Source organism: Gobio gobio (genome assembly GCF_949357685.1).
Source record: "Gobio gobio genome assembly, chromosome: 5".
Lineage (NCBI taxonomy): Eukaryota > Metazoa > Chordata > Actinopteri > Cypriniformes > Gobionidae > Gobio > Gobio gobio.
The window spans coordinates 20220675-20236241 of record NC_137101.1 but is presented as its reverse complement, the minus strand read 5'-3'; the positions used below and the strand labels follow the sequence as shown (position 1 = coordinate 20236241).

Genomic DNA, 15567 nt, shown 5'->3' with positions numbered 1-15567 from the left:
CTTAAGGTTTGTGGTAACAGTTTGAGTCAAACATATAATGATGATAATCATTTATAATTTAGGGAAAAAAAATGGCAAATATATTGTAAGTAGTTTTAGTGATTTAACAAAATATGTACATCAGATTCCTGCTTTTAAACCCTCAGGAATATCCTGTCCCATAGACCTCCTTTGTACCTGAATTATTGTATGTTTTTGGATGGATGAATCAAAATCAATCAACATCATGTCACAGATGCTGTCCATAGAGCTTAACTTAAATCTGGAAGATTCTTTTAACAAAATAGTTTTTTCTTGCTTTCTCTCCCGATCATATGGTATGTATTTGATGCAATTCCCTCAAGGCTTCGGTGCTACATCTGTCATTGAATGCAGGCAAGTGTGGCGGTTGTATTGTTTGTTCGCACACTTGTTCGCTCGGGTTCTTTCATGCGTGTGTGTTTCTGTTGGTTCTCTGACATCCGATCGCCTGAAGAGTTGTAGCGGGCCGTTACGTTAAGGCCCCTCAGCATCAATCACATACAGCTCCCCTCCATTGTCCCAGGCCATCAGTCTCTCATGACGACCCCTCCTGACCCCCGTGGACCCGTGGGTTTAACATCCAGACATAAATCTAACCGTGTCGGACTGCGCACCGAGCCATTTTGGGTTGCTTTTACAGAACGCCACAGGCTCGTTGACAGAAAGAGCCATTTCTTCAACAGAAAAGCAAGCGGGCTCTTTTTCATGTGCTGTCAGTGTGTGTTGGGCCAGAGAGTGAGAGGAAGTGGCTCAGAGCCTGTCGGCTTCTGCAATTCTATTAAACACGGCAGCACATGGCCAGGACTGCACTGCACGCTCGCACAAGAAACTCAATCAAGAATTGATCGGATTGAATCGGAATTAAATTAGTGTCAGAATTCACCTTACAACTTCCTGTTTTCAGTAAATCAGTCAGAGTGAAGGGTCACATCTTAAAGGGATAGTTCACCCATAATTGAAAAATGCTGTCATGATTCATTCACCCTCATATTGTTTCAAACCCATTATTATAATTTGAAGGTTGAACTTGTCCCTCTTTGCCATGCAGTTACAAATGATGGCTTTGTGTGACATCACCGTGGTAGCTTTTTTTGGCACTTTCATGCAGTAGCAATGTCAGATTCATGATTGAATCTTTTAGTAGTCAATTTTTTATTGAATCAGTTTGGCAAAGGAGAAGCCTTTGAAAAACGACTTGCATTTCACTACATTTCTCATGCAAATCTATCGTAAATCTTTAGAAGACTTGTAATACTTTTATGGTGCTTTTTATGGTTTGTAAGTGTTACGCCCTAGGTAGGGAGGAACAATAAATGAGAAGGTAGCGAGAGCGGCATTTACAAAACATTTATTTTTAGACGGTCAATCACAAAAAGTATGGCTACGAAGCCTTCCAAAGCACGCGGCAGTGCCAGTCTACGCCTCGGTCCTGGCCAGGGATCGATGTAAGGAGAAAATCGCTCACCCAAGAGGGCAAGCCAGCATGCTTTTCTAGACAGGGCACACCTGTGCATCGGTGTGTCTAATCCACCTGATTACTCCCCGTAGCACTGCAGCGCACCTGTAGAGGGAGCACACTACGGCAAGACAGGAACTAAGAGCAGCGGTCCTGACAAAGCTCCAGTCCCCATGCATTGTAACTGCATGGAAAAGAGAAACCAGCAAATTCTTCAAAATATCGCCTTGTGTGTTCCACTCAATAAAGTAAGTTGTACGCGTTAGGTATGAAACGCTGGTGAATAAATGATGGCGATTTTCATTTTTGGATGAACTATTTCTTTAAAGTGCACTTTTCCTTTTGAATGCAGAGTTCTAGAGTGATTTATTTCGCTCTACTCAAACAGACAGGCATTTTGTCTACCCTCAAGGAGTTGCACTGTTATGTAAACACGTACTCAGGCTTCACTTCCTCTTTTCATCTTTCTCTCATGCGCTTCTCTTTCTCTCTCCCAGCATGCAACTCCCTTTTCTCAGTATTTCCCCTCTCTCTCTGTCTCTCATCTGTGCCGTGGGCTTGCAGCCAGCCATGTCGTGTGTGTGTGTTTGTGGGATGTGGTTTTAGTGGGCTACCAGGCCTCCTTCGGGAAGTAAGTGTCCCCCTATAGAACGGCTGTCGATGTCAGTCCAATTTTTCTTTCTTTGTCATCTTACCTTCTTTTTACTACCCAGCTTCTCAGTATCTCCGTTGTGTAAAGACAGCTAAACGCCCATGTTTGTCAGATGCAAGCGAGTCGATGAGCAAAGCTGCGAGAGGTGGAATATTCGATCTGAGAAAATGAAGAGGCTGCTTTTCGAGAGATAAACTGTAGCCATGACAACCGGGCATCAAGACATGCTGGGTTAAATAAAGTTCATTATTTTTCTGTTAATTTGAGCACATTTGTGTGTGTGCTGCCTCCTTTGCAGAAAGAAACCTAAAGAAATATTAAACCTCTTTAGATCAGGGTTGTTTAAACCAGTTTATTTGATTAATGGATTTGTGTGAAGACTTCACTTGAATTCGGTGTCTTTCCCAGAAGCCCTCTGTCATGACTGAGTCTGATTAAAACATATGTTGCATGTGGTTATTTCATGCAGTGAAGTGTGGGCAGACAGCAGGTAGGCAGGCTAGCTGGAAATAAGCCGCTTTAAATAGCTCCGCTTCTAGTCTTTACTGCAAATGAATACTGATTTGAAAGGCTTTTATTTTTCTCAGCTTTGTACAAACATCAGGAGGTTTCTTCAGATGGGAATATCAACTCCTCCAGTGCATTCGATTCTTTGAATACATTTTCCTTGTACTGGAACAGCAATATTGGGTTTAGGCAAAGGGGTCATGAACTAAGAAATGTAATTTTCCTCGAGCTTTTGACACATAAGTGGTAATCATACTAGAAGAATATCTTGTACATTTCAGAACTGAAAACTTCATTTGTTAGTTCCAAAACAGCTTTTATTTTAACCAAGCCCAGGGAACTACTCGTTGTGGAATAGGCCTATAAAAGATAGGTGAAAGGCCACCTCTGCAGAAGAAAATCAACGCCTACATCTTCATTGCAACTTTGCAAATCTCTTATTTGCATTGTGTTTGCACTGTTAGTTATGGTGAAAGCATTAGTGTGCAGAAATTGAGTTGCAATGACGAGATCGCTGCATTCATGCGCTCAACATGTCTGTGATCGGCTACAATGCTCATCACTGCAACTTTTCATGCCCGATCTAAATATAATGCCATAGATCTAAATACAATGTAATAGATCTAAATATGATGCTATACAGTGCTGGGGGTAACGCATTACAAGTTACTTGAGTTACGTAACTTGAGTTACGTAATATTACTTTTTCCAAGTAACTAGTAAAGTAACGAATTACTTTTCAAATTTACAACAAAATATCGGAGTTACTTTTTCAAAAAAGTAATGCAAGTTACTTTCACATTAATTTGACTGACAGCTCTCCTGTCCCCATGTTGAGAAAAATAAGTGCAGAGGCGTTGTGTGTAAACATGATGGTTATTGTAGTTCTAGACTAAATGTGAGCATTTATTTATCTCACTTGCACAATAAAGATTCTGTACTCCTCAAAATGAATAAAATCAGAGTACTATGCAAACCTCCAATAATTAAATAAAACAACTATTTTTATGTATAATCTACCTTTATATTTAATTTACCAATGTCTTGCTGCTGACCTTTGATGAAAATTACTAGATTTAAAAAAAAAACTTTTCTCCTGCGTCCTATTCTCCCATTATCCAGAATGGCAGCACAGCAGAGCTGCGCCCTCTACTGTTCATGCGTGAATTTGCATTTTTACCTCAGCCTGGGGCTTATTATTTCAATTTTGGTATGAAGAGGTCTTTACCGTTTGCACAAAAATATAACTTTATTGTTATAAAAAAAAAATTAAAAAAAAACAAGCCCAGCCCAGGTGAGAAAAAGTAACGCAAAAGTAACGCAACGCATTACTTTTCTTAAAAAGTAACTAAGTAACTCAATTAGTTACTTTTTAAGGGAGTAACGCAATATTGTAATGCATTACTTTTCAAAGTAACTTTCCCCAACACTTATGCTATAATCAACATTTTCACTAGGTTTCGAGAGAGTTCCTCATGTAATACTCATTAAATATGCAAATATGTTAGCCAATCACAGCAGTGGGCGTTTACACTGAAGTATCACAGCAGACAAAGCATTAAAATCAGAGGGCTGAAATCAGGGTAGGAAAAATGCCTTCTATTTCTAAACGATGTGAATTTATGTAAAAATAAGTGCACCCCAGGAAACATTATAAAACAAAGCAATGCCGTTCATGACCCCTTTAACATACTTGCTGGTGCTTTGAAGTTCTTCCGGTGAAAAGATGCTCTCTGGTGACGTACACCAGTCATCAGCAGTCCATCATCCAGTAAACAACCGATGGATAGAACCAAGTCATGCTCTATATTTTTGTCTTTTTTGTTAATCTGTTTATACTTGGATGTGTCGCTACTTCCGTTACATTGTGACTTTAAAGGGGTATGGATGACTGCAGCACGGTAAAACCCTTTTAACTTTAAGTTGACTTTTAGGCTTTTTAGTTAATCAAATAATTCTAGTGGCTACACACTCAACCTTGTTAGCAGTGTTTCTATACATAGTTTTGTTTTTCTTTAACTACATTGTCATCTTTTTGTGATCTTCCTCTAATAGCTGTGTGTAAAGTCAGCATTGGAGCAGAAAGTCTGTGTTGTTGTGTAAGGCCCCATATGCTGCCGTGTTTCCCTGGGGACAACATCTGTGCGGGTGGGGAGTCGCAACATGCATGCCAGACCCCTCAAAACCAGGCTGGGTTTTTTGCGCAAAAAGGCTTCGTTGCCATAGTTAACCCCCACAGAAATGTGCTAAACCGTGTACTATTTCGACACCAATGCTGATGCAACTGGGGCCAGAGTTTCTGCTGATTTCTTACCTTTACCGTGCAGGAATTTCAGACTGGTGGGAGTTTGTAACGGCTGACAGGAGGGTGGTGACATTAGCGATGTAAGCCGCGGTATAAGCTGCGCTGCCGCCACTGCATCCGAACAGCTGCTGTCTGTGATATGAGGCTGAAGAGAAGCTCCCCGCATGCTGACATCTCGCAGCTGTTGATTCCCAAAGTGCCATGCCACCTGGGCACTTTTAATGCATAAATTTATCCGCTAAGTAACCACATCCAAGACTCCACGTCCACCTCTGCTCCACGCACCCCTCCCCTCTGCGTTCACCCGACGTCACCCCGTCTTAAGTTGGTCGGGTCGGAAATGTATCCAGCTTACAGTGTTCTGTGTGTGTTCAGATGAGTGTATGACTGCGTGTGTGATTATGCTAAGTGAGTTTATAGCGCTAGCTCAGTGTTTGCAGGTTAAGTGGATGCTGACAGTGCAGGTCGCTTAGTTGATGTGTTTGTCAGCGTCCCTGAGTAGATTGATGTGGACTTTGGGACGCGTGATGGATGGTCGGTCTGCCCTCTGTCACCGGATAGACCCGTGTGTTTGGCTACATTTGAATCAGTGAAACAAAGGCTGACAGTGTTGTTTTTTTTTACTGGCGTCTAGTGCAAGGGTGCTTTACCAGTCATATTAGCATGAAATGGTTTTTTTTCTCTCTCTCTCTCTCTCTCGCATACATTTACCTGGAAAATACGTGCAAGCTGTTGCTGGTAGTTCTCATCTTAATGCCTCGGGATTTATATGTGGAATTGCTTGGGCACTTGGAAGCATTCTGACATGTTAACACATCAGCTACATTTAGACATGGAGTCGAAAGCGTGAATTGCTTGTGCGGAGGGAGGGAGGGAGGGAAGGAGGACTAAACTCCTTCAGGTTAAAGGGGCTTAAAAGCTAATTGGATTTCAGAAAGCATAACTTGACCTGTATATTTGAAATTTCTCATTGGGCAATGGATGTCTATTGTGACATGATCATTGAAAATCGATACATTTGCAGTATAAACGTGTTTATACCTCCCAACCTGCAGTACACTGGTGCACCACCCCATTAGCACTTGGATCCATCTGCGCTCTTGCTAATCTTGTTAGCATGCACAGTAGTGAAACAATTCTGGCGTCTGGATCCCGTGTCCTGCTTCAATGTAGGCGTGTGCTGGGGTCAGAGGTTATAGCTGTCAGATGTCAATCAGGAGGAGTTCAAACGAGCAAGGCTTAGTGCTGTTGTCATTCATGGATCTTTTCATATTGATTTTCTTTTCTTTTTTTCCCCCCTTTGAGAGAGCACATAGCCATGCATGCTAATCGGCTTCACGTTTTAGTTGCGAACAGACCGTGGTTGCATTCCGTCACGGTTTTGCTACATTTATTGATATATTTAAGCAGTGTCAAGTACATTTTTGTATTTGTATAGCGCTTTTCACAATACACATTAGTTCAAGGCAGTGTGTAAAAGCTGTGCAGTGTTGATTTAAATGGGGCACTACACTTAATGGAGGGACACTGGAAATAGGTGCATATTAATCAAGTGCCATCGTTTAGTTGGAACCTGAGATTAAAGGAAATGTTGTTTTATGTAATGTTTAATTTCATTATTTATTCTAATTCTAACTTTAGAATAAATTTTGCTGTACTGTTGCTTTTTATTTTTGTGTTCTACGGCAGCCAAAGCTGTTCACATGAGCATATGTAAAACTCTGTAAACTAGTGTTTCAACATGGATATTATATTTAGGGGGATTGGAGATAAATGTAATGCGCTACCCATTGGGTGACCAAAATGACCACTAGATTTTAGGGTTCCTTCAAACCTGAAATCCTAATTTAACCCCTGCTCAGGGATCTTCTGCAAAACTCACTGAGTATCCTAAATTTCCTTACAAGATATTTCATTTTTTTTTTTTTACTTTTTCAACTTTAACTTTATCCGCCACATAAATGAAACAATCCAGAAACAATCATTAGTGATATCTTGAAGAATGCAAAACTCAGATCGTTCTTTTGTAGTCATGCTTTTATCTATATCCTGGTTGTCGAAATTGTATTGTATTTCTGTAGTGGTTGTATCATTAGTTTGGTAATGCTTATAGACAGCATATCAATCTGCAATGGTTGTGTAAAAAGGCATTGGACGTAAAGGCATGTCTGTCTTGTTAGTCATTCCATACTACTAATAGCTTCATCAATATGCACAGACGAATCGAGCAGACGGACATCATGGGTCATAGACCTTAATTGACTTAGCTAAAACATCCTTATGGTGTATTACACCTCTCCTATTACAATTCAGTTTTTCTTGTGGTGCCTGTGAAACCTAGCACTGCATAGCCCACATATACAGCTGTGTTTGGGACTCTTGTCCTAACTTTGGTAGATATTTAGCAGTTTCCATGTGTGGTGGACAACAAGCCTTTTATTTTATTACATTTAATGTTTTATTTATTTATTTTTTCATTTACCTTTTGTCATATGCATTGTGCACGTTATTTAAAAAATAAAAAAAAACATTGGTATGTTCTTGAGGGTGAACTTGAACTTCAGCCTTCAGATCCCAGTCACCATCTGTGGGTTTCCGAGGCTCCAGTAAATGATACCTGGATATTTTTAGGATAAAACTTATATCGAATGAACATTTCAGTGTGAATATCCTGTAAGTAAAATAGGTTTCAGATTTGTTTTCATGTTAACTTCAGTCAAGTTTCTAAGGTAAGGGTTGTTTTAATCAAAGAATTGCAGTGGAACAAAGAGTCTCTAGACTGCTGAAGTATTTTCCTCATTTGGAAATCTGAATTTCACTTTGAAGAACTAAAGTGAAATTGCATGCAAATATTAGAGTTGAATAAACCATCTGTTTTATTCCTGTACTTGTTCTGTAATAGAAAGAAAATGTTTTTCTTTCAATATACACTAGTGTATATTTAAATTGGATATTTAAAGGTGGGATAAGTGCTTTCTAGTAACCGATGTTGATTTAAAATCACCAAAAACAAACACTCCCCTATTTTGATAGCTCCACTCTACACCATACGTAACCCAGGCAACGACTATGGCGGAATCTGTTGTGCCAGCCGGCCGAGGGTATGATGTCATCAATAAGTGAAAGCAATGTCTGTTACTATGGTAATCCAGGTCGAATGTTCAGTGAAAAAGTCATCCCTTCCATCCTAAAAACACAAACACAGTTCTCATGAACAACTCGATAGCACGAGCACGACAGTCCAACTAACGAATATTACAACTATGATAAGATTAGAGGGTTATATCGATCACGAAAAGAGGACCCAAAGGAAACAAACATATATTAGGAGTATATTGTCATACTTTTCGGACACACTTTGGAAGCTGACGCTTGAAACGGACAGTGGAGGAAGTTTAGACGCTCCAAGCTTATACGGTGTGGAAATGAATGGGTAATTATCATAGCTGAAGTGAACGACGATACAATCGCAAATAGACAAGCAAGCGAACATGACACACGAGCATATTCAAGCTAAAGCCAGCATATATTAGTTCTGTGAAAAAAAAAAAAAAAATCAATGTTACTCGCCTATCGAGAAGAAATAACTCAAGGAGTGAAGGCAGAGGTTGCTTTATCTCCAGTGCTGGAAAGCGGATACTTCTTGCCTGATCCTAAGCCTTCTTTTGTTCCACAGACATCTTCCACGTTTGTTTTTTATCTGCCTTCTCTCTCTTTGTCGTCACTCGGCTAATGTCCGTCCTGTGTCGTGTCTTTTGAATAATGACATGCACTGAGCGATCTCTTCTCCCCGTCATTAGTAGACACGTCCCTTACTGCTGATTTGCTATAAGTTTGTTTTGGTCCTCGGCCCGAGACACTTTTCTTAAGCATTTTTGAAATAACACTTACCCCACCTTTAAATTAGCATAAATATCTAATATATCTCAGCGCCGCAGACGAGCAGCTGAGTATCTCTTCATCAAGCCAACGCACAAACTACTGCAAATAAAACCAAAAGTAAGTCCACTTTTAAAGATGCTCCACACAATCATCTTCCTTTTAAACGTAAAGAAACTAAATTATCTTACCAGTGCCGTTGCTGCGCTCTCTTCTATTGCGGATTTAGAAATTAGCTGATCTTGATCAATAAAATGCAGCCCATGTCGGTTGTTTTCAGTGACGTGAACTCCAACATATAGACACATTTATGTGATCAAGTGTAAATGGAATCGTTTTGATAAATCAGATAGCTATCTGATTAGTAAAAACTCAAGTGACCATGTGTAAACAGGCTCTTAGTATATTTAAATTAGTTTTACATTTAAAAATTAGTTTAAATTTAGTCACACAATGTGGAAATGTCCTCCACCCGTCATCGAATTCGCATCTTTGTATTCCTTTCACCACTTGCGGGGTGTGCGCATGTGTTGGATGAGTGTGCCGTGCCATTATGTCTCAAACAGAAGTTTCAGAAAGAGCCTTCTCTTGAATTAATGAGCCTTTATTTCCAAGGGTGCCTTCATTATGAATATAATGAATGCTAAATTGATTTACCATAATTTGATTAATAACAATGATGGCTTTTTTTAAGCATTATTAGATGGCTATGACACAAAATGAAAGGCCTTATTAAAAAAAAAAATGCATTATCCCAATACAGCGTGGTTGCCTGCTTCAGGTGACTTATGGGTATTGTAGTTGCACTAGTTTTCGATGCATATAACTCTCTTGGATTAATTTGGCAGGTAAAGTTCAGTGTGTTCCGGTATGAACTGGGACTATACGTTTGATTCTTTCCCTTTGGCCCTGTGTGTTTGTGTGTGTATGCGCTCTGGGTGTTGATGGGGATTCGCTCTCGCTGGGCGGAACACACTCTATTGGAATTGACACGCTGTCACCTTTCATCAGCGTTTGGAACGGCCCCCTCCCCTGAACTCGGTGTGTGAGATGCAGTTTTTATGAATGTAACTCTGCTGTATCTTTAGTCCCTGAAGAGAAGTCTGACCTCTCCTTGAGTGCTCAACACAACAGGGACAGACACACTAACATACTATTGACAAAAACTGCTGCTTCCAACGACTGGTACTGCTACTAATAAAGCAATAAGCCATGCAATAGCATGCATTTCTAAGGTAATGTAAAAAACCTGCTGTAATTGACCTATCGGTAAGCCCCTCCCCTCGAACGCAGATGAGCCGATAGCAATTGAGTATCAGTTGCGCTGGGACCGGAACTCTGACATCTTTAGGTGTCAGCAGCGCCATGGAGAAACATTGGAAAAGCCGAAGCTCTCATCGGTTTGATGGTGTTTATGCTACAAAAATGCTAAAATGTCGTGCCTGAGGTACTGTAACGCTGACTCCAGGGATCCTGAGAGGATTTTCTGTTTGTCATAGGCTACTCTCGTTAAGTTACGGTTAAAGTCCCTGCTAACACAAACCGAAATAACTAACTGTTCTCAAGTCATGTAATGTTATACTGTAGGTCAAAAACACGAAGGTCTACATTTCAGTGCCTCTCCATATTAAACCGGTTATATGTAAATTAATTAAATTTTAGATATGTTGAAGGTCTACATTATCTGTCCTACTAAGGAGGACTCCTATTTTGATGGGTATTATAGTCTATGGGTAACGTAGTGAAAGGAAGAGCTTGCACGCAGTTTATCGGAGTTGTTTTGCAGATACAAAGTTTACCAGTTATTAACTGCACCTTCGAAAAAGAATACGGTCTGTGTATGTTTGTTTACAGTTAGTTGTATGAGTGTTTTTGTGTAATTTGCTGTGTATGTTAATGGTAATGCAACGGAGAGAGATAGTTTGTGAATGAGACGTTAATGCGCACTTTTTATGCTTTGTTTGTTCAGCTCTTACGATTATTTTTTGGAGTGAAAAAGGACATATTAAACTTGATAAACCATCAGTAGAGTTTGGCCATCATTCGGACGGGATGTACGCAACATTCTGTGTCCAAAAACATCTTGGGATAATGTTTTCACACTGACAGCTTTCATTGTAAGATATAGCAACTCCGTTTGTTTATCCGAGTTAGCAACAGTAACTAAGGGGGGCGGGGCTTACCGATAGGTCAATTGTATTTACGCACTCAAATTTTAGATAATTGTGGACTACAACTGGATTGGTTCATAGTGGTTTTCAGGCAGGGTTTAACAAATGCTTCATTAGCAAAACTAAACCAGGATTGAATGTGTGCTTTATCACATTTTTACCATTATTTTGAACTTGGCTTCATCAATCAGAGTTTAGAGTCTCTCATTAGCCCATGTTAGAGGTTTTCGCTCATGTTTCCGCTTCTAATGTGTTTTTTATCCTTTTGAGGACTGCAACAAAGCTGTCGTTTAATTCGTTCTGTCACACGTTTTTTGTGGCTTATTGCTATGGATTTAGGCCACAGGCAGCTCAATGACAGAATACATCACAAATCCTTTCTCTTCATGACCCCGCCCACCAGCAGTCATATACCTGCACTCATGTGGAACAAACAAGAATGGTTGGTTGCTCACAGAAGGTCATTTGCCCAGGGTGCAGTGTGTCTCTTTGAGTCAGAGTGTGTGTTTGTGGCTTCTTTTGTGCTTTTGCAGCGGAGGATACGTGAGAGTGGGTTTTTGCATATGTCCGCCTGTTCGCGTGTCTCAAGTGCCCTTGCCTCTATGGCACGTGTCAGAGGTCACGTGGCCGCAGGAAGCGCAGAGTCTGCGCTTACCGGCGATGCCAGAAATGACATTGTGACAGTCGGCATGGTAACGAGTGTTGACACTCAAATCTGGGTGACTGCAATTGGTCCTGCAGGTATGGTTATAACTTTGTGTTACTGTGCCAGGGCATTGTGGGTAGAAGGGTTAGACTAACGCCCTTGCTGTGGAGTGGTTTGCAGAGCGTGGCATGTTTAGATCTTCATTAACCCTGCCCTTTTTCCCCAAGGAATCATTTTCCTCCATGTTCCCTTGTTTTTGTCACACCTCTGGGGAAATAATCGGATGTAATTGGGTAGTTTGACCCTGTAGTTTATAATTTGGTGGCTGTTTTTTTTTTTTAAGGCTCACTACTTTTTCAGTCTGGTGGTGATGGTGAAATTGGCCTGTAAATGTTGGTCCTACAGTCCTGGTGGACATAATTAGCTAAATCCAGCACTGTGAGGAAGCGCATATAAAAGTCTGGTTCATAATTAGCTTCCTTCTGCTCTCTGGGAGAGAGAAAAAATAATGGAATAACGGGGAAAACTTCAATAGCTGATGAACATCATTTGCTAATAAAGCCTCCAAACTGAAGCAGTTGCGTAAGAGCCTGATAATGTGTTATGTTTGTATTTCGTAATAGACTCAACCCTTGGCGCTTAATAAGCAAAACAAACTGCTTTGACTGCACGCAGGGGCTCTTTTCATGACATTTCATAAAGCATTGATAAAGGAGAACTTCTCGCCCTTCGTTTTGGCACAATTCTAAAATCCGCTCTCAAATTCGTGCTTTGCAACCACAAGTCTTAATGAGCTCGCTCTTTCTTCATAATGCTCTGCCCTCTGTCTCTTACAACGTTGCTCAAATCTTGCCAATAACGCCTGCCATCCGTGAAGTGCAGAGGTCATTGTGACCTTCTCATGGGTGAGTAAATAGGTTACCCAACCCATCATATGAAGGGATTATCAACAAATGCAAATCAACAAATCACACTGATGCCAACTGATGAAAACCACTCACATCTGGTCTGAGTCTGAGGTGTTAATAGGTTTAAGTGAACATGAAATCAAAATTAACCCAATTTACTTCATAAAGTAAAATGGGTTGCAAACGCTGTTGCATATTCATTACAAGACTGTGGTGCATTGGTAATTTTTTGATCCTGTTTTAAACTGTGGAAAATGTCTATTTATCAACAGCTCTGGGCCAATTACGAAGAGAAACCAAAAGAAGAGGTAGCTCAGCACACGGAGCAGAAAGAACGTGTGGCGAAATACAAATCTGTGTATGTCACCGAGATCACAGATGGAATGCACTTCTACGCACAGGACGTGGAAACCGGTGAGTGCTGCCCTCATTTCTAAAACCAATGCATAGACAGTTCTCAATGCAAGCATGGTCCAGTTAGCCCCTTCTGGTACATACTGTAACTACAGGCGTAAAGCATAATTCTTCCCCATCTTTGATGTAATGGCCCAAACTTATCTCGCTAAGTGAAGGTTTTGGGTCTGTGCACATTCTTGCGCTGTATCAGTCAGTCGGAATCTGTAATGTAGTTGTCCTGTGTCTCCGGGGCGATTAGCCACATGACCCTTACAGCTCAGGTGATTGGCTTACAGAAACGAAAAAAAAAAAAAAAAACTTCTGCCAGGATGCAAGTCATTCTTCTGCAATTGTGAATGGAAATGTTAATGAATAGCGTTCTACTTATCAAACCGTGTCAGCACCAAAAAGCCTTATGAATCACATAATTTAAATTGGCTTCCTTTGTTATGTTTAGACGACATACTCGCAGGGTTTTACACTAATGGGCATCTAATCCAACTCCATATTCAACCAGGCATGAATCATATCTGAAGGGCGGTCTTCAGACTCCAGATATGATGATTATTAAATGTAGCCGCTCCAACAAACTCCAGTTAGGTAACATTGCAGGTTGTGTTTATTGCCCCCTAAATGCCCCGAGTGATCTCTGCTCAGTGTGATGACAACTAGTCATTAAACTTGACATTTAAATCCCCCTTGGTAGTGACCTAGTCCATGATGGGACCAACTGTCATGTGTTTCAAGGAGCTTTTTTAGTGAACAAACAAGCGTCCCTCTTTCGTTCATATTTACACATAATCACCCACTTGTACATACACACGTGCAGTGCACAAACACACACACTAGAACCAGTAGAAAGATCTTAATTATGCAACAAACAACAGTGGGTTTCATAATTAGGGTCTCTCTACATGTTCCAGTGGCAGACTTCATTGGCAGGACCATAAAATTGACTCTCATTGTCTCTTAATGCGTCTTAATTCACAAATTAATTAATTAGCATGAATTTATAATAAATCTGTGGCTGCCGTAGCCAGGAGCGTTACAATCCCATCACTTTTAGTGTGCTGTTTGGCTTCAAATAACTCCTTCTCAGGAAACTGCAGGTGTCAAAACACGTTAAAAAACACCTAAGGGAAAACGTTAGACAAAAGAGTGAGATTCTGGACCCCCGTCTATTTATCACTTTAGTTCCTCGGTTGACCTTTAACCCCTGTGGGTTGCCCTGAGATGAAGCGAAGACGGCTGTGCCATGTCTAGTAACCATCACGCCAAATGAATACCAGCAGCATGACACACACACACAGTGTCACACACACACTCGGTTCTTTGTGAGGTAATTATTCAGGTTATCTGGTTAGCTGCAGGAGAAAAGCAGGTCACACCAAATATAGTGCAAAACGAAGGGAGACGTGAGATAGAAAACAGGAAATAAGCGAGGAAGTAGTGCGAGAAGATAAGACGGAAAAACGCTGAGCTGAATATGCAGTATGTTTGCAGCTTTGCACTGTTTTGGCTTTTTTGTTGTGTTGCTTTTTTTAAGGTCTTGTGTTTTTTGTTTTTTTTGTCAGATGAACCAGCAAGTGTGCATCTTTTCCTTTGTTTAATTGGCCAATGTTTTCCACTGAGAGGATTGGAAATGGATATAGAAAGAGAGAGAGAGATGTGCTCGTTAGAGAAACAGGATTGTTATTTTCAGCTGAAAGTCATTCCCTTTTCTCTCACACTCTCTCCAAACTGTGTTAAGGAGGTCTCATTCCTTGTAGAGCACTTCAAAGCGGAGCCCTGTAAAAACCTACAAGCCAGTCGCTTTGCAATTTCATTACCGGTTTCTCACAGCAACTTCAGAAAGACAGGAGAATTCTAACAGGGCAGGCATGATTTTCATAAACACTTTGAAGACGAGCCTTTTGATTATGACATAACTTTTTTATGTCTACAAATTTTGCATCTAATAATTCCACTTTATTTATTTATGGTGATCTTGCTGAAAGAAGCGTTAGAGTTTCACGTTATTTGAATCTTTTATAAAAATTCTAATATAGTTAAAGGATAAGTCGTCCCTGTGAAATACAGTGTGGATGTCAGGGGTTCAAGTAAGTGTGTGATTTTAAGTGTTGTGTATGTGTATTTTTGCCACTTTAAAACAATGTAAGCTCTGTGGCACTTTAAAGTGGACATAAAACACACAGTTTCTGCCAATCTCATGTTAATCTTGAGTACCTATAGAGTAGTATTGCATCCTTCATATCTCAGAAGAGTCTTTATTTTGATCAGATTTATAAAAGACAGATACGCTGTATCGATTCTTTCAGATAAAAGTTGAGCTCCTGGAGGTGTGCTATGGGCGGAGCTAAAGAGTCACAAGCACACACACACACACACACACACACACACACACACACAATACATCATCTCTAGATAACTTTTGATTCACCATACGTTCATGTTGTTTAAATTATATGCACTTATGCCGATTGCAAACAAAACAGACGCAGTTGATGCAGTTTCACTTACCGCCTGCATTTGCGACTCGGGATCTCTTATCGCTGGGACCGCTCCATCTTTCAGTTTCAAATTGATCTGAAAATCCAGCGTCGAACTGGGCCTCGTTTATAAAACA

At 40.4% G+C, this 15567-nt stretch overlaps 1 protein-coding gene across 1 annotated transcript in view; it reads left to right on the top strand.

Annotated features, from left to right (window-relative positions):
• snd1 (staphylococcal nuclease and tudor domain containing 1) overlaps positions 1 to 15567 on the top strand; it is a 219096-nt gene that overhangs the window by 164632 nt on the left and 38897 nt on the right. Inside the window, exon 18 of the mRNA XM_079817701.1 lies at positions 12818 to 12959. Coding sequence (XP_079673827.1) covers positions 12818 to 12959 — 142 coding nt within the window. The remainder of the gene's footprint in view (positions 1 to 12817; positions 12960 to 15567) is intronic.